Source organism: Pyrgilauda ruficollis, unplaced genomic scaffold, assembly GCF_017590135.1.
Source record: "Pyrgilauda ruficollis isolate IOZ18807 unplaced genomic scaffold, ASM1759013v1 scaffold69, whole genome shotgun sequence".
NCBI classification, from domain to species: domain Eukaryota; kingdom Metazoa; phylum Chordata; class Aves; order Passeriformes; family Passeridae; genus Pyrgilauda; species Pyrgilauda ruficollis.
The window spans coordinates 3,107,705-3,123,481 of record NW_024528710.1 but is presented as its reverse complement, the minus strand read 5'-3'; the positions used below and the strand labels follow the sequence as shown (position 1 = coordinate 3,123,481).

The following is a 15,777-nucleotide window of genomic DNA, read 5'->3' as shown; positions in this document are numbered from 1 at the left end:
GACTGGGGCACCAGGAGAGGGATGAGCAGGAGTGCAGAGCCCCTCCAACCACCCCAAGCCAGGCAGTTTGCAGCAGATGCTGGGATTCAGACTGCTCCAACAGATCCTCAGGCCAGAGCTGAGCCCCCAGGCCCCCTCCTACATGGGCTGTGTTCATTACCCTGTAGTGAGGCCACTGTGGCAGCATGTCCAGCAGCCCATCCCCTGGGCTGGGGGCTGGCTCAGCTGCAGCTGCTGGCAGAGCTTACCCCAGAGGAGAAGATGGCCGGGTTGCCGCTCTCCAGCATGTCCTCCAGCTCCTCGCTGGTGGTGGTCCTGCCAGCTGCAACCACACAACACAGGTCAGCCAAGAGCCCCCTCTCCCCACCACAGGTCCCACAGGCTCCAAGGTAATCCTCCCACGAGTGGAACAGAGCAAAGCTTTGAGCCCCAAGAGCACACAGGGCAGTTTGAGAGGTTGCCCTCTCACAGCCTGGCTCTGACACCCCTCATGTTAAGGGCATCAAGCTGCCAGCTTGGCTCAGCTCACACAGGAATGCCCTCCTGGGCACACTGAGCATTCCTGCAGAGCAGGGAGCAGTGCTAAGGGACCAGCAGCCAGCTGCAGCCACGGTGTCTGTGAAGGAGGAGGGATGGGGAAGAAACCACACACAGGTGTGTTCTGGACAATCCCTGTCCCAGCCAGTTCAATGCCATGAGGACACTGGGCTCAGCTTTGGGCTCTGCTGCTGTGTGACAGAAGCCAGGCTCTGTCCTTCCCCCTCCATGTCTCTGGGGGCCTCCAGCCTCATGGCTCCTCTAAAACAATTCACCTACACCATGTGGTTCCTTCCCTTCCCCACCCCATGCAGCAGAGAGAGAGAGATTCTGATCCCTCCATGGATAGCACTGATCCCTGCATTAACTGCAGTGAATTTCTTGGGCTAGCAGCCATATGGGCCACAGGGAACCACAGCCAAACAGATGGAGATGCTGCCCAGTGGGATGGGGAGGGTGAGCAGGTCACCTGAGACAGGGCAAGTGACACCCCTGGTGTGAACAGGGCAGTCAGGCAGGAATAGCTGATGAACTGACTCCACCAAGACTGATGGAACCAAAACCTGCAGAGCAGGGCTGGGGTCTGTAGATGCTCCCCTGTGACATGCTGCCTGCAGTCTGTGGTACTGAAAAGGACAACAGCATCCTCCAGGATGAGTCCAGGGCACCTCAGAGAGGGGGAAATGGGGCAGAGCCAAGCACAGCTCTCAGACATGTGGGCAGAGGCTAGAGCTCTGTGTGAGGCTGGTCTAGACAACTGTGACCTGGTAGTGACCCCAAAGCCCTGAGAAGCTGCTGGTTTGAGTCACAAAAACAACCTGAGGGGGTTCACAGATGCATGTGAGGCTGAGCTTTGCCACCGAGAAGTGTCCCCAGGAGGAGAAGGGTCCACAGCCCATTTCCAGACACCTTACATGTCTTAGAGTGACAGAGCACCACTCCCACCAAGGATGATCCACCACAACCTTTGCCAGCTTTTCTTGCTGTTGGCTCCTTGCTCTTGGAGGAGCTCCCTGCTCCCAGAAAGGGACAACAAGGGACCAGGCAGCACAAATTCCCAAACCCTCCTGTTGGTGTGCCCAGCTCTGAGCAGTCACTGGCCCAGGTGCTGTCCATGGAGAGCTGCTTGCTCTGCCAAATGCCAGCCTCGAGGCAGTCCTGAAGGGCTCCAGGAGATGCCACATCTGCCATGGGCAGAGGTGGGATGGGATGTGGGATACACATTCTCATCCCATCCTTCCTGCTGCCTCACTCCCCTCATGCAGAGCAGAGCTGGTAAAAGCAGCATCGAGGTGAAGGAGGAGAGCAAAGGCATAGCATGGATTAACAGCTAGGCATGGATTAACAGCTAGGCATGGATTAACACCTGGCCAAGGGCCACAGCTGCTCAGGAAGGACTTGCTTTAATGCTGAGCCAAGCCTGGGGCATGGAGGCTGCATCTCACCCACACCACCCGGTACAGCACCTGCCAAACAATAACCAATTGTTTAACATAACCAACCTGCAGGAGCTCAGAGCACTTCCCAGGAAGGCCACTGCCTCCTAACTGGCTTCATGCTTTGGCTTCCTGGCCTTCATCAGCTCCTCCACAGCAGTAAAATCAGCTCAGGGTACCTGCTTGATCTGCTCCTCACATTCCCACAGGGCCATGGCACAGCCAAAAATGGGAGTGAAAGGATGGAGCCACTGCAAGGTAGCACTGAGGCAGAAGAGTTTGGGGGAACACTCCTGCCCCAAAATTTGGTGGAATACTGGAAAATCCTGAGAACTATACCTGTGCCTCCCCAGAGAGCTTCAGAGAACATCTGCCTCTTACTTGGCACCTCTAGCCTTTGGAAGTTTCTTGGGGAGAAGCAGCTCTGCCAACGAGACAAGAAGCCCAGAGCATGGAGGAAACTGGAGGAGCAAACTCAGCCCTAAGCTGGCAGGGAGAGAATGTCAAGAGACAGTGCCCAGGTCACTGCAGAGCCACTGCAAACTCTGGGACAGGTGAACATGAAACCACTGAGGAGACTTCCCACCTCAAGGCAAAGCCCTGTAGTGCCCAGCTGGACAGTGACCATCCCCATGGAGCAGCTCCCAGGGGAAGGGCAGGAGCAGCGCTGTCAGGGTGTGGGGGAAGCTCCCAGGGAAGCCTCTGGTGCCACAGCTCAGTCCCACAGCCCAGCTGACACTGGATGCAGTTTGTCCAACCCTGCATGCAGGTGTCTACAAACAGGGACGGCAGCTCAGGGCTGCAGGAGCCCAATGTGCCATGGCCAAAGCAGGGCTCAGCTGGGCTCTTCAGCTGGCAGCATCCCCTGGGCTGGCAGCATCCCTGCTCCCAGCAGCAGGGCACCTGCAGAGCCACAGCTGGGGCTCACACCGAGGACAAGGCACCTTTCCAAGGCTGGGATCCTCTGCCTGGAGCTGGCTTTTACACACTCATAGACACAAATCCATACAATTCATGGAGAGATGGATAACACTGTCCTGCCCACCTGTGTGTGAGGTGACAGGTACGAGTGACTGGCACCCCTGGCTGTCACCAGCTCAGACAGGTCTGGCACTGCCCAGGCTGGTATCAGGATGAGGATTCAGCTACAGAACCCTGCACACCTCATGCCCTCAGAGCTGCTCCTGGGTGGGCAGTGTGATGCTGAGGTTACACAGCACAACCTCTGGCACACACAGACACAGCAGTGCCCACGCAAGGAGAAGGGAACAGATCCTGAGAGGGCTGTGGGGAGCCCCAGGGGGTGGCTACAGCCCAGGGCAGTGACTCTACATCACCAACTCTGCCACTGTCCTACTTGCAGAGCCAGATGTGGTGAGGATGGAGAAACTTGCTGGTGCTGGGGAACCTACCCAGAGTACCTGAGCAACTGAGAAGTTCCTGCTCTCATACTCTGAAAACCTGAGTGATTTACTGGCTTTGCTGTCAGAGCTCCCAGGACTTTCTATCTTTGTATTCAGCAGGAAATGAGAGCTGAGGATGTTGTGGAGATCTGTGCAGTCGCCACATCCCAGCTGAGCTCTGTCCCAAGGAGCCTGTGCAGGAGCAGCTGGGGCTGAAGGGACACCCCAGGCCAAGCAGAGCCCCTCTCCAGGCAGCACTCCTGGTAAAACATCCACAAGCTGTTCCTTTTGATGAGTCTTTTTGCCAGGAAATGTTTTCCACTGTCCTGATGGGGGAATCCAGCTTTGGCAAAGGGCTGGGCAGGGGGCTGTGTCCCTCCCAGCACAGCCCCATCCCAGCTCTGCACCTCCTCTGGAGCAATGAGAAATGCACTTATGTCCCACACTCCTCCATCCTGCAGGGAACAAGAGTCCCTTGCTGCCAGGGACACCTCCCCTGCACCACACACTGCTCCATGGGGACTCCTGAGCAGCTCCTTCCCTACCCCACCAAGGCTCTGCCAGGCACTGACAGCCTGGCAGGATGGACAGAGCAGACACAAGAACAACAATATATCTTCAGGATTTAAGCAGAGCAGCAGAGCCCTCCCAAAATTCAGTAGGAACACAAGAGGGAAGTTTCTTTCCTCTTGGAAGGTCTGCATCCAATGAAGGACAAGGCTGAGTCCTTCCAAACCTCCTCTCTCAGAGGGAGGCACAGGGATACCTTAAATTCCTGTTCACATGACCAGCCACTCCCCAGCTGTCACTGCAGGGTGATGGTGGCTGAGGGATGAGTCAGGCAGCTGGAGCTGAGACACATCCTGCTTTACAGCGAACTGGCAAGCTCTTGTTGAGCCTCGTGTCAGTCAGCCTTCCCATGCAGCCCTGTTAGCAGCAGACATCAGGAAGGCTAATCTGAACAAAGATTAAGGCTTGCACAGCTGTGTCTCCTTCCAGCCCTCCACAGAAATTCCCACAGCACCCAGATTCCCAGCACATTCCCACAGGTGACCACCAAGGACACCAGGTTGACTCACAGATCTCCTGTCATTATTCACAGTGAGTTGTTGGAGGAAAGAAAAAAACATCCATTTGGTTGTTAGGAAAAATAAAGGACTAAGTTCAGAGCCTTTCATTCTGAGCACAAACCCCACAACATGTCTGAAAGTGAGATTATTTGTAAAAATCTCCTTTAATCTCTGCATGCCCTGGCTTCCCTTTGATTATTCCCCTAATGACATGGTTCTTCTTTGCTGGGAGATAACCCCTTTGCTCTAAACTACCCAGGTACCACTGAGTGCCCAGAAGAACCACAGGGAGAGTGTTTTTGTAGAGACAGGACTGGACTGCTCCTGAGTGATGGGCTCTGGATCACTCAGAGGTCCCAGTGCCACAGTAGCGTCCCCTGGGTGAGGTGTCACCAGCTCAGAGGTGTCACTGTCACCTGAGGTCCGCCCTTGGCCACAGCATAATGGCTGCTAAGAGCCATCAGTCCTGGGCCCAGAGAGGCAGCACTGAGGCTCCTGCTCCTCCTGTGCAAGGGAGGCCATCAGGAGCAGGGAGTGCTCCCATCTCAAGAATTCCTTCCCTGTTTTCATGTTTAGCTTAGTTCATCCATGAAGAAGAGCACCCTAAGGAAGGACAAATAGCCACAGGAATCAGGAATTCCTGTGAGCTTCTTCAAATTAAAAATTGGCTACAAACAGAGAAGGAATCCCTCTCCTTGTGATCCCTGTGCTCTCTCTGCAGCATTTTGGGATGCACTTTGCTGGATGCACGTTGCCACTGCAACTCAAGGTCCCACCCCACGTCCATCCCCCACAGGAGCCATGCTCCAGTCTCTCCCAGGGACTCCTGTGCATCCTGGCTTTTCCTGGGAGCTCTGCCCAGCTGTGGGAGCAGCTCTGATCCATTGGGAGCCAGTGCAGGACATGGTCCCATGGCACACACAGCGCTGTGCAGACAGACAGGTGTGCCAACCCTCCCCCTTGGACAGGTATCACTTGCATGGGCTGTGATAAGATCTTCTCAAACCCTCCTGGACTGAGAAATCCTCCTGGTCATGCTGAGTTACCAGCATGCTTTGGAACCCCATGTAGATTTGTTGGGACCGATTGGTTTTTCCCCTTTGCAGGACATCTCTCTGGAAAGGTCCAGGTCGAGCCATCAGACCCCGAGTGGCCGCCCCAGCAGAGCCCAGCTGTGCCCCATGGCAGGGTTATCCAGCTGTGCCCCATGGCAGGGTTATCCAGCTGTGCTCCATGGCAGGGTTATCCAGCTGTGCCCCATAGCAGGGTTACCCAGCTGTGCCCCATAGCAGGGTTACCCAGCTGTGCCCCATGGCAGGGTTACCCAGCTGTGCCCCATGGCAGGTTACTCACTGATCTCCAGCTGCCTCTGGATCCTGCCCTTGCAGCGCTCCCGGTAGTCGGTCTGCGTGGCGTTGTACTCCGACATCACCTCCACGAACTTGCGGGACAGCGTGGAGTGCTGAGAGGGAACAGAAGGGGACAGGAGCTGAGGGTTCCAGCAGAGACAGAGCCCTGCTGCCCCTGCAGCAGGGAAGCACCTCCTGCACCTCCAGCTGTAGCTGTGTTTCTCTTCACAGAGCAAAGCAAGGCACAACTTCCCAAGAATATTTCTGGGATTCACATTCTCTAAACCTCAGAGAAAGAACAAACATTCTTCTCATACATCATCCTTAAGAAAACCCAGAAAAATGAAGTAAAAAAAACACCACCTGCAAATTGTTTATACTTAACAAGTTATCACATCCTTACAACTCCCTGAAAGTTCTCCCTAGCTGCTGTGAGAAACACTTGCCGTTTCTCTCTCTCTGTCCCATGGCATCCACATCCAACCACCCCAAAAGCATTTCCAGCCCAAATGCTGCTCCAGAGAGCGTGACAGAGCACAGGGGCCAGGTGGCAGCAGGTGACACATCCCCAGGGCAGTGGACCAGAGGCGTCCCTCATCCAGCCCTACCTAAGCACAGCCTCCAGCCCTGAGAAGGCACCCTGGGAGGCTGGCAGCACCCTCCTTGCCCTGCTTGTGCCCAGAAAGCCTGGAGGCCACAGCAGTGCCCTGGGTTGGGCCCTGCCTGCCACTGCTGCGCTGCTGAGACTTGCCACACCCTGCACAGGCACAGCATGGACCCATGGGCATCACTGCAATGCTGGGGGCAACAGCAGCCAGCCTGCTCAAAGGCACAATCACAGAATCATTAGGGCTGGAAAAGACCTCCAAGATTCTCATGTCCCACCTTGTCACCCAGCCCAGAGCACTGAGGGCCACCTCCAGTTGTTCCTTCAACACCTCCAGGTAGGAGGTGTGAGATGGGACTCCATCACCTCCCTGGGCTGCCCCTTCCCATGCCTGACCACCCTTCCAGTGGAGAAATTCATCCTGGTGCCCAGCCTGAACCCCCACTAGCACAACTTGGGGCTGTCTCCTCTTGTCTTGTCCCTGGGAGCAGAGCCTGACCCCCACCTGGCTGCCTCCTCCTGTCAGGAGTTGTGGAGAGCCAGAAGGTCCCCCCTGAGCCCCCTTTTCTCCAGACACAGCTCCCCCAGCTCTCCTCATCAGATTTGTGCTCCAGACCCTTCTCCAGCTCCATTCCCATCTCTGGGCACTCTCTGCACAGTGAGGGAATGTCAGACATGCCTGGAACCAGCAGCACTCAGATGTTTTGGTGCAGGAGTTCCCACACCTGAACAGCCCAGCCAGCACAGCCCCACCCAGGAGACAGCACAGGGGACACTGCAGGCACTGTGCCACTGGACACAGGGGACACTGCAGGTCCTGTGCCACTGGACACAGGTGACACTGCAGGCACTGTGCCACTGGACACAGGAGACACTGCAGGCACTGTGCCACTGGACACAGGAGACACTGCAGGCACTGTGCCACTGGACACAGGAGACACTGCAGGCACTGTGCCACTGGACACAGGGGACACTGCAGGTCCTGTGCCACTGGACACAGGGGACACCTCCAGAGCCACTGGCTCTGCTGCCATTCTAAACCAGCAAGAGCACAGTATTTATGGAGAGCCTCAGCTCATCTCCCTGCTCCAGCCAAACCTCACACCAACCGACGCCCCTGGCAGCTCCAGCTCCAACCCCTGCTCCAGAGGGGCTGGCCCAGAGCAAGGTCACAGCAGCTCCCAAACAGCTCAAAATCCAGCAACAACGTGATGTGCCATCCAAGTGAGTCTTCTGCTGCTCCAAAATTGTTCTCCCTAAAATCCACTTCATTCTCATTCAGCTGAAAACTATCAACATATGTTGATCTGGAGCCAAAAATAGCCTGGGTGCTGAGTGACACCCTTCCTGCTCACTAGCACACCATGCTACACCTCTCTTGCTTAAGAAATTACTTAACTCAGTGTTTATCTTCTCAGATTGTTACTTTATGTTCCTATGAGCATCCCACACATCTACAATATACATTTGATTTTTGAAGGAATAGGGAGTTTTGTGCAAAATCGGCTGGGAAAAAGCATTTTAAATGGCTTCCAGACATTACAGAAACCTACCTGAATATTCACAGCAAATAAAAAGCATATCAAAATGTACCTTGTGATTGAACTCATTAAACAGAAAAAATTAACTCAAGTTAGGAAAAGGATTTGTTTCACTCAGGTCTAGAACTCTTCACTCCTCAAACATGGACAAAGCAGCCCCAGCTGGATTTCCAAAGAGCTGCTAAAAGTTCTGGGTATTCAGAGTGGGCTCTGAAAGCCTCCAAAAGCACATGCTGAAACTGGGGTCCTTGTCCTTCATGTGATTAACAGGAAGATATTTTTAGGGTAATACAAAAAAATTATATTTATATATACATTATACATATATATATAGGATATATACATATACAACCATGGAAAATACTATTCCTCTGAGAAGTTGCACCATTGGCTGCATTTCTGGACTGGGGATGCCCTTAGGAACTGTGACTCCTGTACCTGGGTCTGCTGCAGGCAGGTCCAGATCTGATGAGACTCTTCTGGCTGGAGATGACCTCAGCAAAGCCACAACATAAGTGCATAATCCTAATGCTCAGCCACTCCAGGTTTACAACACGTTAACAAGGGGAATCAGCTCCTCATCCCTTCTCTTACTCAGTGTTTTGCTAAGTGCAGCTTCATACAAACTGGAGAAGGCACAAAAACCTACAGAAGCACCAAGCTTCAAGCACATCCCCAGCAGAGAGGACACAGCTCTGCAGTGATGCAAGCACAGATTCCAGGCTGGAGCAGTGGCTGCCTCCCCCCAGGTGCTCTCTCGCCAAAGCAGCACCAGAAAGTAGAAATTACACAGCAGCTCTGCATGGCTGGGCAGGAGGACAGAGCTTCAGGCAGAGAAATCCACTCCATGGCCCAGCACAGGCCTCCTCTCCCAGCACTGCTGGCACTCCCCACCCTCCCCTCCCTGGTGCAGGGGCTCACCTGAGTTTTCCTTATCCGCAGGTCGGCCGATGACCTGTTCAGCCCCTCCTCCTGCTCGATGCTCTGCTCAATGCCTGCTCAGGGCACAAGGACACTTTAGTTTGTGCTGTCTGGACAACAACCACAGAATCATCAAGGCTGTAAAAGACCTCCAAAATCATCAAATCCAACCTTCCAGTGATTACCTCAAGCCCATTAAACCACTCTGCCAAGTGCCACATGTACTCATTTTTGGAACACTTCCAGGGATGGTGACTCCACCACTTTGCCAGAGTGCCTGTTCCAGTGCTTAACCAAAGGAAAGGGACTGCTTGGCAAAGGGACTGTGAAACACTGGATCAAGGAGCAGCTGGTACTGGGCACTTCCCAAATCCTGACTCCACCATTCAGCCTGGCAGCAAAGCCCTGTTTCATGCCTGCAAAGCACCTGGTGCATGGCCACTGGCTGTGATTTGGGGCTGAAAGGGCAGCACTGTCACCCCCAGGCTGCTGAGCCAGGATTTCCACATAAAATCAATGTGGTGCTTAGGTCTGATTGCCAGTACTCAAACAAACTGGAGAGGTATTTCCACCAGAGAGGCAGGAGGAGAAAAGAGCTGAAGTGTCTCTGCAGAATACCAAACCTCAAAACTCCTTCAGTAAAACCAGCAGCTCCTCCAGCTGCCTGGCATGGCACAGGGAGTTCCCACCATGCTGGCAGGAGTGCCCTGCACCGTGCTGAGCAGCCATGGAGCAGCACAGGGACCTCCCCTTTAATTAGGAAGATAATTGACATGAAGCCCTCACTGCCCCAAGCCTGAGAGCCACAGCAGGGAGGAGCACTGTCATGGCCCACGGTGCTGTGGGCAGGAGGGCTGGCACAGAGCAAGAGCAGCAACCCTGCCCCATCCCTGCCAGTGTCCAAGGCCAGGTTAGACAAGGCTTGCAGCACCCTGGAGCAGTGGGAGGGGTCCCTGCCCATGGCAGGGGGTGAAATGAAATTACCTTTAAGGCCTGTTCCAACCCAAACTATCCCATCACTCCAGGATTCTATGAAACCTGCTCCTCAAGGCCAGCTCAGGACTAATGAGCTAATTGTCATGCTAATTCTAAGACTTAATTGCAGGGGCTTATAAAACTTGGAAGAAAGCTCCCATCAGCAGGCTGGCCAGTGTGCAGAGAACACATCTCCACCTAAACCAGCCATGTGAGCTGGTGGCATCCCTGGAGTCTGGCTGAAGACCCCATTCCCAAATAATTGATGTCTCACAGCTCTCAGAGCCCAGCACCTTCTATCCTGGAGCAGGTCCCTCAAGCCCAGCACAGGGCAGGTTCCTCCTGCAGCAGGGCTCACCCTCCAGCACAGCTCAGTGTACTTCATCAGTGAAATACAGTGAGTGTACACTGAATATTTCCTGCACACTCGTCACAGAGCACTCCCCACTCCCATGGAATGCTATTGGCAAACACTGGGCAGTTCTGATAACCAGCAAAATCACATTTTCCCAAGAAGCTTGTAATCAGAATTAGCCCCTGCGTGAGTAATGTCTGGCCTGAAGAAGTCAGTTTGTTGTCAGCAGATGTTGTTTTTGATCAGTCCTGACTGTTTTCTGTCATTGATCATGCTGGCCATGAGGCGATCTGGGACAAAGCACAAGCACTAGTCATCTGCTGCTGCAGGTAAATATGACAGCAGAGAGGCTTTTCTGGAAGCAGGAAACAGGAGCCTGTCCTGCAATCCTTCAGGCTTTCAAAGTCCCTTAAAAACACTGAACAACACACTTATGGAAAAGGATTTTTGTTTTTTTAAGGCCAAACCCCATCACCAAGTATCCCAGTGCGTCCAGGGCCATGGGAATGGATCCCTTGGACTGCGGAATAGATAAGATATCCCTGGCTCTCCTTCCTGGCTCTAGTTGAGATCATGTGTTAGGAGGACAGAGGGAGCGTAAGGTACAGGTCTCCTGGCCCACACATGGGACATGGCCACACCAGTGGTGACCTAATAAAGGGCTCCAGGCATATCTGAGTCCTCCATGACTGCCAGAATTCCACAAAACCCTGGGATTAGTGAGGACACTGCTGCCTTGGGGGAAGCACCAGCTCCTCTCCCACCTCAGACACAGCCAGGTCTTTGCACCAATGCCAACCAAACTCCAGACTGATGTCCATGCCACCACAGGCAAATCTGAGCTGCCGGGGGGACCTGCCTCCTGTCTCAAGGTGCTGCCATCCTCTCGGGCTCCCTCAGCCCCCTGGGGTCCACTCTTGGGATTCTGGGTTGTCTGAGTGCTCCAGCACCAGACCCTGACCATCAGTGGGTTGACAACCACCTTATTCTCACACCTCAGACACTGACTGACTTCCAGTAGTGGACACTGAAGGCCACATCCTGCAGCACATCCCACAGCAGCCCCTCCTCACCCACCCAGACCTGAACAGAACCTTTGGCCAAGCTGGGGGTTTGCCCAGTGTCCAACCCCTGCCAGAGGTGTGGCACAGGACTCACTCAGAGCCCACCAGCTGCTCCTGGCCCCATTCCCTCAATTCCATTCTGGGAATGGGGCACAAGGGGACAAATTCTCCAAGGGCAGATAAAAGCATCAGGAGGGAACAGCAGAGAGGGAAGGTGATGCTGATCCCTGGGAGGATTTCCAGCCTGGGACAAGAGTGTTCCAGGCAGAGCCCACAGCTCCATCCCAGGCTCTGCAGTTTAGTTTAGTTTAGTTTAGTTTAGTTTAGTTCAGTTTAGTTTAGTTCAGTTTAGTTTAGTCAGTCATCACTCACTCTTTAGCTTGGAGCGCACTTTGTTCGCCGTCTTCTTTATGTCAGACATCAGCTCCTCCAGCTCCTCTTTTGTTTCTGGGGAGAGAGGAAAGAGCAAACATGGATGTGCTGCAGACACCACTAAAATCTGCTGCCCTGCAGAGTGTAGAGACCAGAGCTGCGAGCCCTTCAACCCTCCAACTGGAAGAATTTCCAACCCCTGACTGAAAACATTCCCAATTCCCAGACTGGGAGTACTCCCACAATCCAGACTGGGAAAACTTCCACCCCCAGGCTGGGAGCACTCCCCCAATCCAGACTGGGAGCACTCCCACCCCCAGACTGGGAACACTTCCACCCCCAGACTGGGAGCATTCCTACAATCCAGACTGGGAACACTCTCACATGCAGACTGGGGGCACTCCCACCACCCCATGTTCCGTGCTGGACTCTCCTCACACTCCCGAGACCTCCAGCTGCTTCCAGCTCTGGGGCCCCAACACAGGTGTTAAACTGAACAAGAAAGAGGTCAGGTTAGACATGGGGAGGAAATGTCAGACCATGGGGCTGGTGAGCCCTGGCACAGGGTGCCCAGAGCAGCTCTGGCTGCCCCATCCCTGCAAGTGCCCAAGGCCTGGGGCTTGGAGCAATCAAGGTGTCCCTGCCATGGCAGGGGGTGGAACCTTTCAAATTCCCTTCAAACCCAAGCCATCCCGTGACTCTGTGATCACATACAGGTTCCTCTCCCAGAAACCAGCGTGTCCTGAAAGAAGCCAGGATTTGCAGAGGTGCCCCTCAGCAATCTGTGCTTCAGGAGCTGCCAGAGCCCCTGGAGCAGGGGCACAGCCCCCAGCCCAGCTCACGGGGACCCAGCTGTGGTCTGCCAGTGCAGCTCTCCCTGCTGCCAGCCCAACACTCCCTCTTGATTTTGATGAGATCAAGACTTAATTAAATAAAACTTTGTTTAATAGAGCTGAGGCATATTGACTGACTCATGTCAATGGTTCTGATGCCAGCTGCCAGTCACAGGCATAATTAGAAAATCCTGATGATGGGAATGTTCTGGGGGAAGGTCCTCTCCTTCTGGCAGCTGTACAAATTCCTATCCCTGAGCTACAAGCTTCAGCACTATTGGGAAAAGGAGAGAAGGAACACATCTGTGAAGTCCTTCACCCCAGGATATTTGCTGGAGAAGGGGCACAAATGCAGGAATAGGACATTTTCAGTTTAAGTTCACATTTAAGTGATTAATTTTTTTTTACCCATTCTTAAAAAAAAAGCAAGTTGTAATAATAAGAAAAAAAGAAATAATAAGAAATGGTAATGTGAAGAAATTTCTTGAAAGAATTTGCAATAATAGGAAAGTAATAAAATAAGAAACTGTTATAATAAGAAATTAGTAACTGCAATAATAAAGAATTAATAATTATTTATTAATACAGAAATTAACCAGCCTGGGCTGAGTGACTCCCTGCAGCCATCCAGGCTGGGTTAGCAGTCAAGGACCAGGAGTACAGGAGACAACAGGCTGCCATGGACATGGGATGGGCTGGGAGCTGGGACTGTTCACCTGGAAAGAGGAAAGCCAAGGGGGTCCCTACTGCTGCCTGAGAGCACCCTGCAGCAGGCTGGAGAGAAGCTGGGGCCAGGTGTCCTGCTGGTCCTTGCAGGTGACATTCAACTTCCTACTGAAGCCTGGGGGTGCACAGGAAGAGGACAAGCAGTGCTGGACCAAGCTGGGGCAAGGAAAATGCAAATTCGATATTAAGGAGAAAAACACCCATGATGGAGGTCAAACAGCAGATGCAGAGAGGCTGTGGGACGTCTGTCCTTATGGATATTCTGCACAAGGCTGGGTGAAACGCTGAGCACTGGACCTGCTGGAAGGGACTGGCCAAGGTCCCTTCCCACCCACATCCACTCTCAATTTCTCATAGCTCACTGCCATGCACTTTCCCTTCTCCCTGTCAATTCAGCCTGAGGGATTCCCCCATTCTGCTCTGAGACCTCACCGGCAGAGCTGCTTCCAGCTCTGGAGACCCCAACCCACAAGGATGTGGAGCTACTGCAGCAAGTGCAGAGGAGGCCACAGAGATGCTGCAGGGCTGGAGCCCCTCTGCCCTGGAGCCAGGCTGGGAGAGCTGGGGGTGCTCCCCTGGAGAGGAGAAGGCTCCAGGGAGAGCTCAGAGACCCTGCCAGGACCTAAAGGGGCTCCAGGAGAGCTGGAGAGGGACTGGGGACAAGGCATGGAGGGACAGGACACAGGGAATGGCTTCCTACTGCCAGAGGCAAGGATAGATGGGATGCTGGGAAGAGATTTCTCCCTGTGAGGATGGGCAGGCCCTGGCACAGGGTGCCCAGAGCAGCTGTGGCTGCCCCATCCCTGCAAGTGTCCAAGGCCAGGTTGGACAGGGCTTGGAGCAGCCTGGGACAGGGAAAGGTGTCCCTGCCATGGCAGGGGGATGAGATGGGACGAGATGAGATGAGATATGAGATGGTCTTTAAGGTCCACTATGAGCTGTGTCACACTGCTGTGAAGCTGCCACTGAGGACACACAGGTCCATGCTGAGCTTGTGGCCCCTCAGGGAGCCAGCAAGGGCCACAAGACCACGCTGAAGGAAGGAGGGGACAGGGAACAGGGCTGGATGCCTTCCCTCAAAATATTTCCAACTGAGCAGCGTGAAGAACACTCCTTCTGGCTTGATTTGAGTCACAGGCCGTGTGAGGATTGCTTGGCGGCCTGGCAGGCACAGGCTGCCCAGACAATTATTTTCACATGCACAGTGTCTGTTTAAGTGACTCACTCAGATTATTTAACCATTCACAGCCAGTGACACACAGCCACGGGAAGCTGCAGTACCACAACACTGCTGTGCCATGGCCAGCATCCCTTCATGCCAGAGTGGCACTGGGGGCAGATGGGATGTCTCAGAGCATGAGCCAAGCTCCCCACATCCCACGGCTCTCCCAGGATGTCTGCTCCATTCCCACTGGCACTGAGCACAGCGAGAGCAGAGATGTCCATCCCCATGGCCACGAGTGCCCAGTCTCTGCTGGGAGGGAGAAGGAGTCTTTGCTCCAAGGTTGAGTCTTACACCCCTGGGAAGCCCCAGGGCCTGCCTGGGAGGGAGCCCAGCCGTGCAGGGAGCAGGCAGGGGTGAAGGCAGGGGCACAAACTCTTCCTCCTCCCTCTGCCAACAGCTCGTGAGGCTGTCTGACAGAGAGCAGACACAGACCAAGCTGGTGACACTGCAGGCAGGCAGGAACAGGAAGGCAAAAGCAGATAGGAGCAGGCAGGAGCAGGCAGGCAGGAAGGAGCAGACAGGATCAAGGGAAAGCAGGCAGGAGTAGGCAGAAGCAGAAGGGAGGAACAGGCACACGGGAAGGAGAAGGCAGGAGAAGGCAGGGAGGCAGGAGCATACAGAAGGCAGAAGCAGGCAGGAGAGCAGGCAGGTGCTGGCAGGCACAGACCTCCACCCTTCACAGGTACTGTCACTCTATCTTTCTGGACATCATGGTGACAGTGACTTTGCTTACAAGGTGCTCAGCCCTTGACTCTGCTGGGACTAAGAAAGTTCACCTTGGCAACCTTCAAGTCTTTACTGACAATAACCAACCAAAATCCTCAAGAAAAGTGCAATTCCAAGCTAATTCCCAGCTGAGTTACCTGGCAAAGCTGGGAGGATATTTTTGGCAAAGACTTAGCTCTTTCAATAAAAAATGAAAGAAGATCCTGGGAACAGTTTTTGAAGAAAATTAAAAAAAAAAAAAAACCAACAACCTTTCTTGTTTACCTAGGAACTTTCATTTATGGAATGTTGGGTATTTTTTAGAGGTGAATGCAAAGACGAAGCACAGACCTGAAAGCTTCACAAGAATCTGATCTCTGGGAGCAAATAATAAGGAATCCTTCCTAGGAACTCCAGGGATTTGGCACAAATATCTTCCATAGTGTTTCATGGCCTTAAAGCAACACAAATTAAATCTGTTTTAAAAGGTACTAGAGATGAGATTGGCTAGAAATGTCCTGAACGTGGGTCAGGGCAATCCCCAGTGCCAGCACACACTGGGGGATGGATGATGGATGGATGGATGGATGGATGGATGGACGGATGGACAGCAGCTCTGTGGAGAAGGACTTTCTAGCTGAAGTCCCATTTGCCAAAA

The 15,777-nt window shown here is 53.6% G+C and overlaps 1 protein-coding gene across 3 annotated transcripts in view; it reads right to left on the bottom strand.

Moving 5' to 3' along the window:
• Window positions 1-15,777, bottom strand: part of STX1A (syntaxin 1A) — a 70,625-nt gene that overhangs the window by 5,681 nt on the left and 49,167 nt on the right. For all 3 annotated transcript variants that reach the window (XR_005956604.1, XM_041484890.1, XM_041484891.1), the window contains exons 4-7: window positions 11,631-11,705; window positions 8,865-8,938; window positions 5,800-5,908; window positions 249-322 (exon numbers count right to left, since the gene is read on the bottom strand). Coding sequence is in view for 2 of the 3 variants with exons in the window: in XM_041484890.1 (XP_041340824.1) it covers window positions 249-322; window positions 5,800-5,908; window positions 8,865-8,938; window positions 11,631-11,705 (332 nt within the window). In the remaining variant the exon portion in view is untranslated. The remainder of the gene's footprint in view (window positions 1-248; window positions 323-5,799; window positions 5,909-8,864; window positions 8,939-11,630; window positions 11,706-15,777) is intronic.